The following is a 19271-nucleotide window of genomic DNA, read 5'->3' as shown; positions in this document are numbered from 1 at the left end:
GCTTATTGTTTTTGTCATCTGACTGACTCTCTGTGCTCTGTAGGTTGTGGCCCTCCCCCTCCGGTGGAACACACCATACCGATAGAACAGACCAAGTTTCCTGTGGACCACACACTGCGTTACAAGTGTGAGCCTGGTTTTAAGAGGAAAGCGGGAACTTCAAACCAGATCAAATGCAAATTCAACTCAACATCACTAGCCTACGGCTGGCATACAACTTTGCGTCTGATTTGTGTCGGTAAGGCACTGATCTGTAGGCACCACAGAAGAGATTCTGGTGAAGTTTAATGTTGTTGTACTGTCCTGTGCTAGTGGGTGTTTTTACAGAGAACTATTCCTGAAACTGAAAGGCTTCACAGGCAGAGTTGATCATGTGATCTTGAAAGGCTTCACAGGCAGAGTTGATCATGTGATTTTGAAAGGCTTCACAGGCAAAAGGTTGATCTTGACAAAAGGTTGCTGAGATTTGAGCTATTTGCTTCTCTGCTCCTAAAGCATAAATCAATCGATCAATCAATCAATCAATCAATCAATCAATCAATCTGATCAAAACACCACACTGCAGTTTGGAGTTGCAGTTGATTTATATTGGATATCTGGTTTTTATGTATACTAATGAACTAGACTAGATGACTGTGAGGATCCATTCACTGACTTTTGCATTGGATGCACTCATAGTCTATTCCTTTAGAATACAGCGATGCTGCTCATAAAATCTGCAAATTCTGCAAATCTGATGCAGCCAGGGATGAAACCACTTAAGTCTACTTCAAACAGACATCAATACACACAGCACAGCAGCACAGATTGACTATCTCTCACACGCACACACACACATACACACACACACAGAAAGAGAGAGACACACACACAGGCGCGCACACACACACATACACACACACAGAAAGAGAGACACACACAGGCACGCACACACACAGAGACACACACACACACCATAGGTGGTACTCTCTTTTTCACGTGCACACAAATAAAGCTCTATGGTCAAAACATTGGTCACATGGTCAAAACATGATCACATGGTCAAAACATTTTGTCATACCTATGGATGATTGCACTTTCTGCCACGCTCACTGCACTGAGGTTGGATTGTGCTTTTGAGGCATAGCTAAGCTGTGTTGAAGGTCAATGGACCAGCTTGTAGCAACACTCAACATGTTATCCTGCTGCTGTTGCTGTTGTTGTTGTTGCTGCTGCATCATCATTATTATTATAAGGGCAATCCATGCAAACTGTCACGTCTATAACGCCAACACAATGGCATGGTAAGGTATGATGTGAATGATGATTAATTGAAATTTGAGCATTCACTCTTTTTGGTTGTAGAACTTACATGAAAAACTTTTCACATAATCATTCGCACCATACAAATATACCATGGTAACAGTTTTGCGTGGAATTGCCCATTAAAGATACAGTCAGCGATTCTGGATGACATCACGTCCGTTGATATTTTGACCCAAACACCAACCAGAGAGCAAACCCATCAATTCCTTCCTCAAACTCCCCCTTCATTCTGCCCCCAGAGGACAGGCTTGCTCCAGAGCCAGGGCTGTGCAAGATAATCATTTTTTTGTTGTGTTTGTGGAATGGACAGCTAGCAGATTGTGAGGAGATGAACGTGCTGAACATGACCAAAAAAAGTGTTACGGCTCAGAAATCGCTGACGGTACCTTTAATTTGAGCATGTTTTGAAATAAAAGTGTTTTCTGAAGCACTAAGGCCACAAGGCCACATTATTCCTCCTGCACAACCCAGCTGATGGCTGTGAAGAATACAGTATCAACAAGTCTGTCTCTTTTCTGCTTTTAAGTTAAAACTACTGTATGTGTATGGGGTCTGGAGCAAATAGCCTGAGTGCAGATTATGCAGTTTTACACGTCATATGTGTGTGTGTGTGTGTGTGTGTGTGGAACTGAGAGAGAGAGATTGGGTGCTAGATCTAGATCTGAAACACACCACGCCATGCCATGCTATGTATGTGTGCGTGTGTGTGTGTGTGTTTATGTGGATGTGAGGGAGAGAGAAGGAGAGGGGGTCTCGTTGGCTAATGACAAGACTTGTCTGTGCTACAGCAACCTCCACGAAGAAAACGACAACGGCAACACCAGAGTACACAACCTCGACTGGCACTCCGCTCCCTACTGTAGGGCAAACAACCACCCATGGTCTGTAATTCTCTTTTAGGTTTATGGTACCGTCCTGTGTGGTTTGTGTGTGTGTTTGTGTGTGTCGGTGCATGTGTGTTCTAGTCTTCTAGTGTTCATTGACATACGTATGTCTGTAATTGTCTAGCGATTGTTAACCGGGGTGCAGTCAGACAAACCTGTTGCTCTGAAAAGGAGCTAATTACCCGCGTGTTTTAGCCTGACGAGCCAGACCCACATTAAAATGTAGGGTCTGGGCACTCACCGTTCGCAGTGCTCAGTCCGAGGGGCGGGATAATCAGTTGTCTTTCACATTCCCTCTGCACGCAATAGGACAGCGGCAGCGCTATGAGTCCCATGCATTTCCCACCAGCGGAGCTAGTTGGCTAGTTCAAACGTTTGCCAACTTAATAAAAGCTTAACTCGTGTCACACTGTTCGCCAGCAGCAACATCCATCTTATTTGTTTTCAAGTAGCAGAGAATTCAAGCCAAACCGTTGCAACTCTGACATTAATCATTATGTTAAGCCCACCTAACTACTCTATACACAATTTCATTGGCCTGATTAAGTTTCGATTTCTAGAGCTCACAAGCCAACGGAGAGTTGCTAGACTAGCCCTGCTAGGGGCGTGTCTAGATTTCTAGGCTACGCGTGTTTCTGAACTTGCCATTTTACTAATTCCACAGGCGTAACCAGCAGTGAAATTAAACTTAAGGGTGTGCATTAAAGTTAGATACTTTATTGATCCCCAAGGGGAAACTCAAGAAAGCAATTTGTAGCATTAACCTGTTGCGTCACAAGAGAAGCACCAAATCCACGTTCCTGGGTTTTTGGTGATTCTGAAACAGGCGTCAATGGACTCCTTTCCAGACCAACCTGCGGGGCACATTCAAATTTGCTAACAGGTTTGTCTGTGTGTGTGTGTGTGTGAGTGTGTGTGTGGCTTACCGTAAACCGGTGGCTTACAGTGTACACTTTGCTTAGCAAGCTTGCATCGTACTGCATGTTTGCACATGACTGCTAGTGTGAGAGTGTGTGTTTGTGAAGAAAGTGCTTGTAAAATAAACGTGTGTGTGTGTGTGTGTTTTATGGCAAAGTGACCACCTCAGGGAAGCCGCACACCACACACACCAGCTTAGCACCTAAAGCTATCGCTAGAACAACCGCCAGAGCCACCAGAACATCAGTCACATTCCCAGGCACCACCACCACCACAACAACAGCCACAACAACAACAACAACAACAACAGAAGCAGCAGCTTGGGAGACGAGAGAGGCCACAGGGGCCCATGTAAAGCCAACCAGTACAGGCAGCTCTGTGCAGATGCCCACTAGGGCCTTTCCCAGTCCCATACTAGGTAAACACACACGATGACTCTGACTTAAAAGGGGCATGCTTTTCTGTGTTTGTGTCTGTGTTTGTCTGTTTATGTCCATATGCACATGTTTTTTTTTTTTTTGCGAGCTTGCAGCTTGATCTTCCCGGCTACATTTAGAAACATATTAGGTACTGCAAATTTCCAAACCTTGGAAGTTGGATTTCGTACAAAGTCTACCCATTTTACAGACATTCAAGGAGTTTCGAAAGCGTGAATGAGAAATGAAATATAATGAACAAAATCATATATGTAGTTGCATTTGTACAAGCAAATCTGAAGTACCATCATAGTAGGCTAGTTGTATGTGAGAGTCACAGACTATGTGGTTGCAGATGCTTTCCCTTGCTGATGGCTTTGCATTCCATTCTTGCAAGTTATTGGACTGCAGTGAGAATGCATATAAATCAACTCTCCCTCTCTCTCTCTCACACACACACACACAAACACACACACACAGCTGCGATGTGTTTTTTGAACAATCTTGATCGTTTTAATCGGAAATGCGTTAAATCTCTCCTGCATTAAATCTCTCAAAAACAACATATTGGCTATGTTCTGGGTTCTCTGCAGCAGATTTAACTTGACACTAAACATATATTTTGAGAGTGAGAGAGAGAGCATGCACCGATTACAGGACTTCTCTTTGTTAGCTTATGAGGGGCTTTGCCAGTGTTGCTAATTCTAGCACTTAACATCTCACGGGGACTGACACTTGACTGTATGGAAGTACTTCCATACAGTCAAGTGTCAGTCCCCGTCAGATTATTCACTGCTGCACTAACTAACTTGTCCTTATCGCACTCTACCTTGATTGTTTCCCTTGTTGGAAGTCGCTTTGGGTTAAAACATTACATTACAGCCAAATGTAATGTAATGTAATGTTGCTAGCTCAGGACACTGTGTGTGTGTGTGCGTGTACATGTGTGTTTGTGTGTGCTTGAATGCTTGTGTGCATGCCTACAGGCTTGCATATGTGTTTTGTTAAAATTCTTGGGGACTACCTGAACCATGCAACCTTTTACTCTGTATACACATGTGCACAGACACACACATTGCAAAGTCTCAAATTTGCAAGCTTATATGAAAGCCACCATTTAAAACTCATTGCCACACTTACATACTCACCCCTTCACACCGGTAGCATAGGTTTATGCATATTTTGTAGTAAATGTCCACTATTGAATCATTAGTTATATATATATATATTTGTTTCCATGGTCCACATATTTATGCATACAAAGTGTTCATTGTCAGTGCACATGTGAAGCAAGAGTACTATAGCAGCTGGTGTGGCACATTGTACAATAACAGCTGGCGTACATCCATTAGCTAGAAACCAGCTGTGCAGTTGGCCGAGGAAAGTCTATTGGATGTCAATGTTACGATAATATGCCCGCACGCACACACACACACACACACAGACATTACACACGCGCACACACACACACACACACACACACATACATTACACACATACATTACACACATACGCATGTGCACACACACACACACACACACATACATTACACACGCACGCACACACATACACGCACACACATACACACACACACATACACACACACACACACCATGTATAGACACACACAAGCACATATATACAGGCCTATATTTATAAACCTCATTATATTTAAAAACAGCATGGGACCGATGGCCGTGGTTTGCAACCAAAGGGGTTCTCATGATAAACCGTTTGTGAGAAAAAATAGCTTTCAATTTACATCACATTGAATTATATATTCTGCAAACACACACACACACACACACATTTCAATAGTGTGCAAAGCAGTCGTGAAGGTAAATGGAGGCTACTTTGAAGAATCTGATTCATGCAACATACTTTGTTTACTTCTGTTATGTTTCATGTATTATTTTCTTCAAAATAGCATCCATTCCCCTTCTCATTGACTCTTGCCGCTCACATGCACGCACACACACACACACACACACACACACTTATGGAGTTCTGGTGTAAAGCTAGCGAGATGCCCGTCTAAAAGCACTCAAAAACATCAACACAGTGAAACATAATACACACACACACCCTTACATACTCACTCACTCTCATTGACGTGTATAAGCCAATAAGATATGTATTTTACTCTCGGTTTCTTTCTCTGACAGATTCCAGTGTTTTTGTGCCACACTCCAATCAGCCTGCTGTAGGTAAGTAAAATGTGTGTTTTGTGTGCGTGTGTGTTCCGCGGCTGCTAAGCATATATAAAGGGCCCATTCACTATTCACGTTGTCTCTCCCACTCTCACAGCTACACATGGCTAGTTGGACAAGTTTACACTGTGCAGACTACATTCCACGTACTGTAGCCTGCGGAGATTCACTCTAGTGTGTGTGTGTGTGTGTATGTATGTTTCTGTGTCTGTGTGTGTGTGTGTGTGTGTGTCTTCAGAACTAGCAGAACTAGCAACATTTCAGTCTCCCTCTCTGTGTTTGATTAATAGTGTCTGGAAGTGTTCTAGCGGTGGTTGCATTCATCTTACTGACGGGCCTCCTCTGTTTTCTCCGCTCAAAGAAAGCTCTGCCATTGTAAGTCACAGGTCACCGCTCCCACCCCAAACACACCAACCAACCACTCACAAACAGGTGAAATTCTGTGTACTATAAAGTGCACTATAAACTCCAGAGTTCATGAGAAACATTAACAGGAAGGTTGTCCTTCTGATTTTCAAGCAACAACAGAAGCAGCAGCTTGGGAGAAGAGAGGCCACAGGGGCCCTTGTAAAGCCAACCAGTAACATAATTTAAGTTAATTTAAGTTCAAGTTTACAACATCAATCTGTCATGTTCATCTAACTTGTTGACCACCTTAATTGTAACTTGCTGACAACCTTAACTGTAACTTTGCTGACCACCTTAAGCTGTCAAGTTCATCTAGCAACATTTCAGTTCTGCAAACTTAATGACCACCTTAATTTTAGTTACACAAAAAAAAAAGATCATCTACGGGTTGGGGATTTCCTTCAGCGGTCTCACAACCTCACTGTCATGTGCCTGGACTCGCTCCCTGCAGCCTAGACCAGGGGGTGATGACCTTTACTTTCAAAAGAACATTTATGTTTTCTTTACATATTTGACTCAATGTATAGGCTACATATTTTCACAAGCTGATAGTGTAGGGATGGCTTAAAGCTTAAAGGAGAATTCCAGCGATTTGTCATATAGATCTCTGTTTCTTCTCGGTGACCTCGAGAAACGGATATCTATGTGAAAAATCGCTTTTATCAAGAGTGAAATTGAGAGTGGAATTCTATTTTAACAATGATAGCAGATTGTAATCAAATATTTTATTGATTTCCATTTTCGGACTAAGACAGGGACTACTAGCATAGGGCCGAAGAAACGCATGGGGCTTCAGATGCCCGGGGTAGATCATTCTCGGCTACCTCTCTCTCTGTCTTTTTCTCCTGGTTGTACAGTATGTGCATATGTATGATTCATCTGGGACTGAATACATGTATGTATTGTATTCTACTTGTGTCCCTTATTCAGTCCGCTTTGGTTGCTGTAGACAGCTGTACTGTTGACTGTTTACATTTATTCATTTAGTAGACGCTTTTATCCAAAAACTCGGAGCAACTCGGAGTTAAGTGCCTTGCTCAAATGCGTTCAAATTCAGCAAACAAATGTTTTAGACATTTACATCCATAGTCTGGTGTTATAATTTATTTGCCTCGGGTGTACTGTGGAGTGGGTAAGGCTGTTTTTAGTAACAGGCTAACACATACTGTTGACTTGCGCTAGCCTAGCACCTGAACTCTGCAACTTGTGTTGAAAACGGTCTCCACTGGTAAATATCACACTTGCTAACTTGGAAATGAGGTCCTATGTCCAAAATCCTGAACCACCCCATTAACGGTGACCGTTTGTCCAGCTCCACTGAAGAACCACCTCCTCAACGTCAAACTCAAATTGTGAACTGCGAATGTTCACAAACTTTTCTAAAAAACTCAAGACAAACAGAAACGTTTTTGCAAACGTTTTTTCTCTAATATCCGCCTATGTTTGTGAATTTAAACGCACCTCTGGCTTCAGAAAGTAAATGTCCTACCATGTACAAATTCTACCTCTGCACCTAAAACAGGTTATTTCACTAATTAGCTCATCTACTTGGCTGAAGAGTTGAGCTAATAAGAATGTGCTGTTGATATATGTTTAGGACTAATGTGTTGCCATATCCAGCATGAAAGATTCATAAAATATGATCTCAGTGTTTGTGTAGCCTACCATTGCTGCTAGTTGAATGTCCATATTTGACTCTCCTAGTCAAGACAGTTGAACAAAGGTGTTTTTAACACGTTCCTCCCTTTTTTCCTCCCAGCCGACAGAGATACAACATAGCGGGGACAGCAGCTGCCAGCGAGAGAGTTGACATGGCGACACAACCCAACACACCCAGTAGCTGTACGCCTCTGTGTGAAGAGGTTGTATCAGACGCTGATGGTCCGCCCTCGTAACAGACCAAAAGAAAAGCTCTTTACAGAGACTAAGGTGAACATGGAATTAAGCCTCATGTTACTTCCCTGACATCTCCAGAGACATGCTAACAGCAAGTAGACCTCTGCGGATGTTAGCCTCCACCATATTACATCCTTTTCCATTGACAGAATGTGAGCTAGACGAATCCTGCAAAAAAGCCTCTCAGGCCCTGTTTAGACGGCAACGAAAATGATGTCATTTAGACGCAAATGGAGTTTTTAAAAACTCCGGGCTGATCGTTTTTTGGGGGAAACTCTGGCAGTTTTTGGCAGCCGTGGCCTAGGTTAGCGCTTTCGGACTTGTAACTGGAGGGTTGCCGGTTCGAACCCCGACCAGTAGGCACGCTGAAGTGCCCTTGAGCAAGGCACCTAACCCCTCACTGCTCCCTGAGCGCCGCTGTTGTTGCAGGCAGCTCACTGCGCAAGGATTAGTGTGTGCTTCACCTCACTGTGTGCTGAGTATGTTTCACTAATTCACGGATTGGGATAAATGTAGAGACCAAATTTCCCTCACGGGATTAAAAGAGTATACAGTTTATACTTATACTTACTTACTTACTTATACTTGTTTGTTCGTTTGCGTCTAAACAGGTACGAACTGAGATTTTTGTGACGAGGCGGAGATTTTTAGTCAGTTCAAAAGAGAAAGAGGAAGTGATTCGTTGCTGTTGTTAATATTTTCGGGATTCTGATTGGCTAACATGGGCTTTAGGTTCTCGTTACACTGCCACGTACAGGTTTGGCATGCTCTTGAAGGCATATACCCGGGTTAGTGTAAAGGAAAACTTTTCTGAAAACTGACAGGTGTGCACAATGTTATTTTTGAAAACGGAGAGGATGAAATGTCCGTTTATGAAAATAGCCGGCCACGTGTAAACGTAGCATCAATGCATCCCACAGTACTAGTGTTTCTTATGTATAGATTAGACGTGTATACAGTAAAACTATTGATTAACAGCAGATGGTAATGTGAATACAGAACAAGCTAGGCCTACATAAGAATGAGGTCAGATCAGACATAGCCTACCTGCCAATACAAAGAATTGCTTAATACCAGATGCTAATTTGAATGCAGAACAAGCTATTTAGGGATACACCTGTACAACAGTATACACCTTTGACATACTCAAAGTCCTACCAATCCTATCAGTGTTCTGCCAACTTTCCCAGATAGCAAAATCAGATTGGCAAATAGCAGACCGCAGGTGGTATGCTTCCGGTGGCGTGCCACTTGTGATCCGCCGTTGTTAATAAAATTAATGAAATGATATATAGTGTATAAGGGCAATTTGTTTGCAACCCGCCAGCGGACCGCCAGAGAACCGATGAGCAAAATGCCAGCGGACCGCCAGCTATGCCCCCAATGGACCGACAGTGGTCCGCCAGCCTCTTGCTATCTGGGTTGAATTGTGTTCCATGTTGCCACTATTGCCTCCACATATCCCTGATTTGGGCTACAGCTAATGATCATTTTCATGTCAATTATTTTCCTTGATGGATTGTTGCAGCCCTAATTCTAATCTCCACGTCCAGGAGCAGAACGTGTGGCTTAGTATCTCCCATCTCTTCCCCTGGACACGACACAATATACTGAAGGAATGAAAATCCCGATTCCCAACCAGGGCCACATCTGGTGTGGATTTCGGTTCTCCGGTACCCTGCGGCACGCTGTAGTGATGCGCAAACGCCGTCATCAGAGTAAAGTGAGGTGGGTGAACACGGCGTGCTCTATTTCCGAACTTCAAATACTTGGATTCCACTGTTTTCAGTACAACCCCACAGACCAGCACCGAACCCTTTCACCGCCATCGCGTTAATTACGAGTTCTATTTTCGTTCCTGCCACTCAGTGAAATCCATTGTCTATCGAATGCTTGTCAGTTTAAGATTTTGTAACAGTTCCAGTTTGAATGTTTTAGCGCACTTATGTTTGCAACTTGGCCTACCTTCTCTGAAAGTTTTCCTGGCAGTTAACATCTGTCTGTTAGTTAGCATGTCTAAGAGTTATCATTTCACTGACTGTTGGCCTGTCTGGTATCCAAGGTAACCAACCCATAATATGCCCCAGAGCGCCTGAAACATGTATTTATTTTCTTTTTGTTTTACAAATTTTCGTGATTAATTGTGTAGTTCTACTTTTTTTCTGTTGGTAAAGCTGCTACCTGGTTGTCAAACCTGTGGAAATAGCTATTTTAGTGCTATTCCTTACTGTGTCACACTGTTATTGCAAAGGTGTTAAAATCAGGGTTCTAAATTAACTTTTTTGATCACCAGCCAATGTGGCTGGTAACTTTCTAAAGTTACTAGCCAATCAGAATTTCTATTAGCCATTTTTTTTCTGGTGAAAATATGAGAATTATGAGTTTATGAGATGAGTGTCACTGAATGCATTTGGTCATTTTATTAATATTGTTGGCATTAATACATACCACAAAATATACACAGAAAGTGCAAACACTTCATTTCATGTTTGGGATCTCTATCTATTTCTCTGTCGATATCCTCATCCCCTGCTTTATTCCTATTCTCGCCCCCATAAGTCTGTCCCAACCACTGCCGCATTTAGTTTAATCTTAACTTAATAAAAAGGAGATATCAATTATCATCAACAATGACAAGCCAGCTAGAACCTGCCACTCGTTTTCTCTCAATCTTCTGCGCACTCAGACGCGTTGTCAATTAAATGGAGTAGCATAGGGCCTATGTTCAAGTTGGATCTTTATAGAGAGGACCCGAAAAGTATCATCTTTATGTAACATGCTGTTGGTGCATGTTGACATTGTATACTTTCTCTATCAAAAGTGAAAAACAGTTTGCAGTACAGCTACTATTTATTGGCTAAATGTTGGTCCCTCCTCTGTCTCTTGGTGCCCTACGCACAGTGCGTGATGCGTCTGGTGGTGGTGATAACTGATCAGGCTACCTTTTTAAAACTGAAAATTTTCGCCTACAAGCTCCTCACGTTCCATCTTCAGCTAACTCCATAGACAATAAAATAAACGATCTTGCTGCTTCAGGTTTTGCGGCCTCCATTACATGACATCAGCCCCCCACAAAGGAAATAAGTAAACACAATGCGTTAATTGCGTTAATATTTCGTAATGCATTATGTATTTGTGTTATGTACATGTGTTAGGTACTTTTTACTTTACTTTACTGGCTAACTCCCTCCTCTTTCAGTCTATGCTCCCTGCTCTGGCTCCGTTCGTTCTTCTAATTCCTTGTGTTTTCTGGTAGACGCTCCGTTCGTTTCCATGGTGTCTCGCGCTGGTTTCACTGCAAACTGCGTACAGCCGACGTAGCATTACGGCACAGTGGTCATGGGAAATGTAGGAAGTACTGCCGGGGGATATATGACTGAAAACAGAGCCTTATGTATCATGCATGTACTGCCTCATCCATCACCGGCCAAACTGGCTAGTAAGTTTTTATTAACACCCGCCAAAATGAATTTTAACGGGTGTTAATTTAGAACCCTGGTTAAAATTATTTTATTTTTTCTATCTAATGCTCAGGAATGCTTGAAATATTTCAAGCCTGTTAGCCAGTGTTGTCTTATTACACAGGATACCTTACACACATCTTTATAAAGTGGACTAATATATATTTGCTGGGGACCACAATGTCATTTGTAACTGAGAGGAGTGTTGGACAACAGGAAGTCTTTGTTTATTGTACCACAGTGTTCAGATGTGTTATATGATGTTTGGAATATTTTAAGCTGTTGTGTTAATTTGCAGTTTTTGCCTATTGCTTACACACTTTTTGCAGAATTTGGCTCATTGTGTCAAAACTCTACACACAGCCAAATAAGACATAGCACTTGGAGATAAACAACTCGCATCTATGCCCAAAAGAAACACTGCAATCAAAACTTAACAATCCTTTCTGAAAATGTAATTATTGCAACAAAACCATACACACATGCACCATTTGAATTATTTCAAATCAACAGCAACACACTGATGTGCTTTATGTAAAACACTGCAATCTTTGTGTTTCTATTTTTCTTGTCATTTTCTCAGACTCAGTCTTCTGTGAAACTCAAAAGTAGAATTTCTGCAGTAATCAGCTGACATTTTTACAAAAATATAGAATAGAATCACAGTTATCAATACAATACTGTAAGTGGATGTTCTTAAAAAAAATTTAGCAACTAAACAAAAGGAAAAAAAAACATTACTGGATAAATTGCTATTGAAAAAATATATAGATTTATTTTTTCTTGTGTGTGTGTGTGTGTGTGTGTGTGTGTGTGTGTTACACAGTGTTTAATGCATGCTACAAGAAGTTTAAATATTGAGGCTTCGGTCTAAGCATTTGGCAAAAACTGTAATGGCTACATCCAAATGTGTTGGATAATATGATGTATAATTATATGATAAACAGATGTAGATAATTGATGATGATGATGATTAAGCTGAAGCTGTTCAGGCATGTAAGTAAAAGCTAAAAAACTTTCTTTAAAGTATAAAGTTTAAAAAATACTGCCCTGTTGCTTTACTTGTATATTATGCAGACAGTACTTCTTAATAGGTGTTTTTTTTTTCTGTGTGAAGTAAAATTTGCTTTGATTTTTGTAATAAACAGGCTTTTTAAATATTTGTTTGTGTATGGTGTGTGTGTTTGTGTATGTGTGCTTCTGCCTTTGGACCAAGAATAAGTATGTGCAGGATGATAGTATGAAGAGCAGTAAATTATGTATAAGTGTAATTACAGTATGTACACTATAGGTGGGTCAGGGTAGTGCCATTGTCTGGGGGGGGGGGGGGGGTTGAACACCAGGTTTGTGACCAGGATGTGAGAGATCTGCAGAGATTGCTGCCCTTTTCCTGACACTGGGCCGGTACAGTGCCTGGATGGAGGGAAGGTCAGCTCCAATGATTCTCTCTGCAGCCCTAATTGTCCGTTGCGGTCTAGCCCTTTGGTGGCTGACCCAAACCAGACAGTGATGGAGGTCCAGATGACAGACTGAATGATGGGTGAGTAGAAAGTGGTCAGCAGCTCCTTAGGCAGATTAAACTTCCTTAGCTGTCGCAGGAAGTATAACCTCTGCTGGGCCTTTTTCTGGACAGAGATGTCAATGTGGGGAGACCATTTTAGGTCCTGTGAAATGGTTGATACCAGGAACCTAAAGGAATCCACAGTGGACACTATGTTGTTCTGGATGGTGGGTGTGTGTGTCGGGGGGGGGGGGGACTTCTAAAGTCCACTGTATTTGTATCAAATTACAAGATTTTAGTAGCCTGGGTGCTATTCCGAACGTAGTCCCGCCCACAACATTTGAGGTCGGGAAGTTCGGTCTGGCATTGCTCCATTGTGGAGGAAGTATGCTCGCCCTAGATCGGGCGGACCAATCAAATCGGGCTTTGCGATGATGGACAGGTGAGCAACAGCGCCTGGTCTATCACGTCATCTGAGCACACTTAGATTAGGCTTATGTTTGAAACAAAAACGCTGTGGCTAGAAGGATACATGGCTTTTAAGACCCCATATGGAAAATGCATATTATTTAATGAAGTTTTATCACTGAAAACAATTATTTCTGAAAACTTTGGACAAAGCTGAGATGCATTGCGACATGTTCCCTCGTTCGTTTGAAATCTCTGATTGACCATCTGTTTGAGGGATTTGCGACAGCCTTTCCCAGCTGTTTAACATGTTTGTAGCATATCAGTGTTCAACAGAATTATTTTTAAAAACGGAGGGGATATAGGCTATCGTTTTTTTCCTAATAGCCTACCCTAGGCTGTATCTCTTAGATTTCGCTAATGAGTGTTGTAGGCTAGGAGTTATTGACAGCAGTAACTTTTACAAAAACCAGCAAACAATGTTAAGGCATTTGTGGAGAAGAAGGATGGTTTGAGTGTTTTCTTCCTACACCTCACGGTAAGCTATTTCGTTGCTCTGATTGGTTAGGTCTATCCAATTGAGTGCAGAGGCATTCCCCACCCCCCGTATCGGTTGAAACACGCCCCATAATTACGTCCCAATGGAGCAGTATCAGACTCATATTCTTACTAGAATTGAGTATGACTACGTCAGGATAAGATTTTAGTAAATGTTCCCCCTTTAAGCCCTGACATATATTTAGCGTACTTTAATATTATGATGCGCGCACGCACGCACGCACGCACACACACACACACACACACACACACGGGACTTTGACTAGACAAAACAGAGAGACAATCCAACAAGGAACAGAGAAACAGGAGGGTAGAAATACACATACCAATTAACAGAAAGACAGAGGACTGGACGAAACCAACAAGACAATAGGGAACAGGTGAGGAGGCAGAAATGGAGGGAAAACAAGACAGGAAGCAGACCAAATAAGGAGACGGCGACTGGCACGGTGACGGGGATGGTGACTGGCACAAAGACAGGCACAGTGACGGGGACAGGGACAGAGAGGGGCTCGGGCAGAGGCTGGGCCGGACAGTCAGAGGAAGGTGGAGCCGGCTCGGGCAGAGGCGGATACGGTTCGGGCAGAAGCGGGGCCGGACAGACAGGCAGAGGCTGGGCTGCAGGTGTGGCGTCGGGCGACTGGGCTGCAGGTGTGGTGTCGGGTGACTGGGCTGCAGGTGTGGTGTCGGGCGACTGGGCTGCAGGCACAGGAGCTGGCGCCTCTGGGCTGGGCACAGGTGCAGGCGTCTCTGGGCTGGGCACAGGAGGCATGGTGTCAGAGGACCGGGTTGGACGACGCTTGGCACCACGTCTCCTTCGGGAGGGAGGCTTGAGGGCAAGCCTGGTGCCGCCGAACTGGGACTCCTGCGAGACCTCTGAGTGCAGAGAAAATTGCACCTGAGCAGGCTGAAGATCTGGAGTGGGATCAGCTGGATGGAGGCTCACCTGTCCCACCCTAAGGCTCTGGCACTCTGGCCCGAAGCCAGTGGATGTGGGGGCAGGATCTGGCTGGGGGCTAGCAGCCTCACTGGACGTGCCTGCAGGCTTCTCCTAAAGTTGGTAGTCTGTGCCAGCAACTGGGGTGCCGCTGGAAGTGCCGCCAGCCAAGACTTTGAGGAGAGATTCCTCTCGATCAATGTCACTGCCGCCAATTTCCTCTCCAACGACGTGCTGCTATGGAGGACTGCGTTTAAACATTCAAAAAAGTAGCCGATCTGCTGAGGTTCCTCCCAGGATGGTTTGGGGTCTGCTGGGTCCATCTTGGTCGGATTGTACTCTCAGGGATGGCGGATAGGACCCAAGCGCAAGACTCCACCAGGCAGAATTACGGACAAACTTAACATTTAAAGACTTACTTACATACATACGGGACTTTGACTAGACAAAACAGAGAGACAATCCGACAAGGAACAGAGAAACAGGAGGGTAGAAATACACATACCAATACCAATACTGTATGTATGAAATATATGAATATATATATTGTGTTGTTTAATCGGGATTTTATACTACAGGCCAGCCTCTTAAAAGCACATTCTGTGATTCTGGGGAAAGGTTGTGGATGTTTGCACTTAACAGCCACTCAGAAAACCCCCTTCAATTCCATGTGTGACTGTGCTGAAGCACTGCTTTGGTTGGTTGGACTAGCCTATGGCTCAGTCTGAGGCACTTAACCATTTCAAGACTGAATTGCACCGAAACTGAAAAAGTGTTTTTGAACGTACAGCATGTGGATGCTAGCCTAGACGCACCCCTAGCGGCAGCAAATTTGCTGCCAGGGCTAATCTAGCAACTCTCCGTTGGTTTGTGAGCTCCAGAAATCGAAACTCAATCAGGCCGATGAAATCGTGTATAGAGTCGTTAGGTGGGCTTAACATAATGATTGATGGCAGAGTTGCAACGGTTTGGTTTGAATTCCCTGCTATTTGAAAACAGATAAGATGGATGTTGCTGTTGGCGAACAGTGTGACACGAGTTAAAGTGCACTGCGAACTGTGAGTGCCCAGACCCTACATTTTAATGTGGGTCTGGCTCGTCAGGCTAGGTGGATGCAATTAGCTGAATTTGTGTTGGATTAAACTTGTATTGTACATGGCATGCACTCTAGCTCGTAACATACTTTTCTTGATGTATTCTTGGCGAACAGTCTTTTCCTCTTTTTTGCGGTGCAAACGATTGCAAATAAGAGTTTCGAAGCAACACAGTTCCCAAAGTCAGCTCTTTCCTTGTCCAGCCTCTCACCACAGATATCTGATCCTCGCTCACCTCCATAATTCACCATGACAGAATGGAGACATTGACACGGAGAGCTGGATATCACCCCAGAACTCAAAGCCAAAAACACAAGGCTCTTGTTCTCATCCTTCTTTTAAAAAAATTGAATTTACATTCAAGCTTTTAACAAAGAAAGACAAGCAGCAGAATTTTTCATATACATCTTCTCAGGGCTAACAGTTTTAAAAACATGTGTAGAGCCATTGTTTGAAATTTGCATTTATTTATTTAAATTTTTTGTCATTTATATTTTTGTTTTTATTACTGTTTTTATTTTATTTCTGAGCACCTGGGGTCAATTACATTGCGTTAAGTGTGCTATATAAATAAATGTGACGACTTGACTTTAGCAGCAAGCAGTGCAACTTCAAACAGCGCATCAGTATTTTGATAGTCAGCAGCGGATTTGAAGGAATCTGCTTGCATGCAAGACCGTATGAACAGGTATTCCACTAAACCATGCTTTAGCAACCTCGCTAGAGACCAGGCTTTTCTTGGTCAGTGGCGTAATGCTTTTTAGATAGTGTACGATAGCGATTTTTAGATAATGCGCTAGATCCCACCTTAGGTCGTTAATTGGCACACCCCTGACCGCATTGTATTCTGTTTTTGGGTTGTATTTCAATAAAAAAAGTTGCAGTTCAATGAAATTGGTCATGTCTGTAGGTGCTTACTGTAGGTCTTACATGTCATTTACAGTTACATCTAGGAAGGAATGAATACAATTCATTTGTATTTAATACATTTTGTCTTTTCACAGTTTTTCTGAAACATTAAAAAGAAATGGCACAGACATAGCAAAAATTAAGCCTGAAACTCCTCATTTTGAGAACTATGTTTTGCAATTTGTTGTCCAGTGTGTAATGATTGCTTAAACTTCCACTGTGATTTGACTACAAGATGTGTTGTTTGAAGGCAAAATTTGCTTTTGCAAGTCAAGTTTCAAGTTCAAGTTTCACTTTATTTATCCTTAGAAAAGGATCCACCAGCACCAGATACCAACAATATTGTCAACAGAACACACAACAATGGATACAGAATCCAATTGGACAGCACACAGGCAAATCTGTCATAATGAACATGGATAGGAATAAATAAATAAATAATCACATACTGTATAAAAGATTCAAGAGATGTCAGTCAAGTGAATTCAGGTTCCTAATAGCCACAGGAATAAAAGAATCCCTGGCACGTCTAGTTCTTAACATAGGCAGCCTAAGACGGCGACCCGAGTGGAGAAGATTAAACTCCCCAAAGAGTGGGTGATCAGAGCACTTTAGTTGGTTAGTAGTTTGGTTAGCCTTAAAGGCCCATTCACACCAAGAACGATAACGATAACTATAAATAAATATTGTTCTCGTTAATATGAATGACGACATTCACACATAAACGATAACGACATGAAAAAACGATATCGTTGGGGATCACTTTCAGAGCGATTTTCAGAACGATAAAAAGATAATAGCCAATCAGAACTCATCGAATTTTAACCGTCTCATTCATTAACACAAGGAGAGACTTTGTTTATCGTTGTTCAGTGTGAACGTTTTTATCGTTATGGTTATAGTTATCGTTTTGGTGTGAATAGGCCTGACCCTTTTATCATATGTTGGAGTTGTGGTAGCTGTACCCCAACCACCTTAGACGCTACATTAACCAGCTTTGTTAGCTTAGTCTACGCTTGCTGATCATTGGAAGACCACTGTACCACACACCACAATATAAAATGTCAAGGCTGATTCAATAAAACACTGGTAAAACAAAATCATCAGAGTCCTGCTCACGCTGAATGATTTCATCTTCCTCAAAAAGAAAAGCCTCTGTTGGGACTTTTTATAGGCAGCATCAGTGTTGCTCTCAAAAGATAATTTGCTGTCATTGATGGTTCAAATATTTATATTCATTCTTCTGTCTTGACATTCATGTTCTGAATAACAGTTTGTGAAACATTGTGCTGTGATCTATGGAAATGAATAATCATATCCTTTGTCTTGGAAACATTGACAGACATAAAAGTTTTCACACCAAGCAATGAAATCATCAACTAGGCTACAGGATCATGCCCCACCTCATCATTGTTCAAAAGGCTCACTATAACAGTGTCATCTGCAAATTTCACACAGTGCCTATTCTCATACTTACTCTCAGTGTTGGGAAAGTTCACTTTCAATTTCAGTTCAAAGTTCAGTTCACAAATTTTAAAATGAACTAGTTCAGTTCATAGTTCATAATTCAAAATTTTGAACTAAGTTCACACTTTCCAAAAATGAACTAGTTCATAGTTCTTTTTTTTTTTTTTTGCTGCGAGCTATTATTTTTTATAAATTATTGCCACAGCACATATAGAATGCTGTTAATTTGGGTTGAGGATCTGTCTTGACAGCTTTTGATTTTGTATTGGCTTGCACATACCTTAAAAGGCTAGCCAGGTGCTTCAGTTCAATGTGCCGTTTCAGGTTTGCTGTGGATGTGACTGAAGTGCGGGCAAAGTTTGCACAGAAATGTACGATTTTTCCCATCCTCACCGACCTTGTCATAAAACTTGTTTAAATGATCATACGATCATACATCAGCCTTTCTCAAACTTCTTTGACCTGAGGCCCAGTCCAGGCATACTTTGGGGTCATAGGGCCCACCTACATGAATCCACCCCCTCCTCCCACCCCCCATCAAATTATCGTAATGATATCACAATTATTATTATTTTTATACTATTGCTATACATGCACTTCAAAACAGCCAATGTTTAAAGTGCTAAGATTGTTCACAAAAGTGTGTGAAAACATGCACATCAGAGTACTGCTTTACTAATGTAAAATATAATTAGGCCTACAATAGTTTCATTGTTTTTGCATTGTTGCATGATGCTTGCATGAGAAATATTTCTCAAAACAAAAGCAATTATATGGGTGCCGTTGTTTTGGGATGTTTCCCTCATGCAAGCATCATACTGATAGAATATTTATATGCTATTTAATTACATTTCATTTGAATGCCTGAATGTAAGGATTCAGGAAACACAACCAGCTTT

The 19271-nt window shown here is 42.2% G+C and overlaps 2 protein-coding genes across 5 annotated transcripts in view; one reads left to right on the top strand and one right to left on the bottom strand.

Moving 5' to 3' along the window:
- The window catches only part of rbm17 (RNA binding motif protein 17), an 87195-nt gene extending 79317 nt beyond the window's left edge, over positions 1–7878 (bottom strand). The window contains exon 1 of the mRNA XM_076296909.1: positions 7807–7878. The gene's annotated coding sequence lies outside the window, so the exon portion shown is untranslated. The remainder of the gene's footprint in view (positions 1–7806) is intronic.
- The window catches only part of il15ra (interleukin 15 receptor subunit alpha), a 35424-nt gene extending 24328 nt beyond the window's left edge, over positions 1–11096 (top strand). The window contains exons 2-8 of one of the 4 annotated variants that reach the window (XM_076296912.1): positions 44–238; positions 2094–2186; positions 3265–3525; positions 5689–5730; positions 6024–6108; positions 7901–8070; positions 9597–11096. In XM_076296912.1, coding sequence (XP_076153027.1) covers positions 44–238; positions 2094–2186; positions 3265–3525; positions 5689–5730; positions 6024–6108; positions 7901–8036 — 812 coding nt within the window. In that variant the 3' untranslated portion in view covers positions 8037–8070; positions 9597–11096. Of the gene's footprint in view, positions 1–43; positions 239–2093; positions 2187–3264; positions 3526–5688; positions 5731–6023; positions 6109–7900; positions 8071–9364 lie in introns of all 4 variants that reach the window. The other 3 variants (XM_076296910.1, XM_076296911.1, XM_076296913.1) reach the window with 3 other exon arrangements.
- Positions 11097–19271: the final 8175 nt, after the last annotated feature.

Source organism: Alosa pseudoharengus, unplaced genomic scaffold (assembly GCF_046254945.1).
Source record: "Alosa pseudoharengus isolate Yale_2024_CS ecotype anadromous, Long Island Sound unplaced genomic scaffold, YU_APseudo_1.1 YU_APseudo_1.1_scf_20, whole genome shotgun sequence".
In the NCBI taxonomy this organism is placed as follows: Eukaryota; Metazoa; Chordata; class Actinopteri; order Clupeiformes; family Clupeidae; genus Alosa; species Alosa pseudoharengus.
The sequence above is the reverse complement of the archived record's forward strand: the minus strand, read 5'-3'. Positions and strand labels throughout refer to the sequence as shown.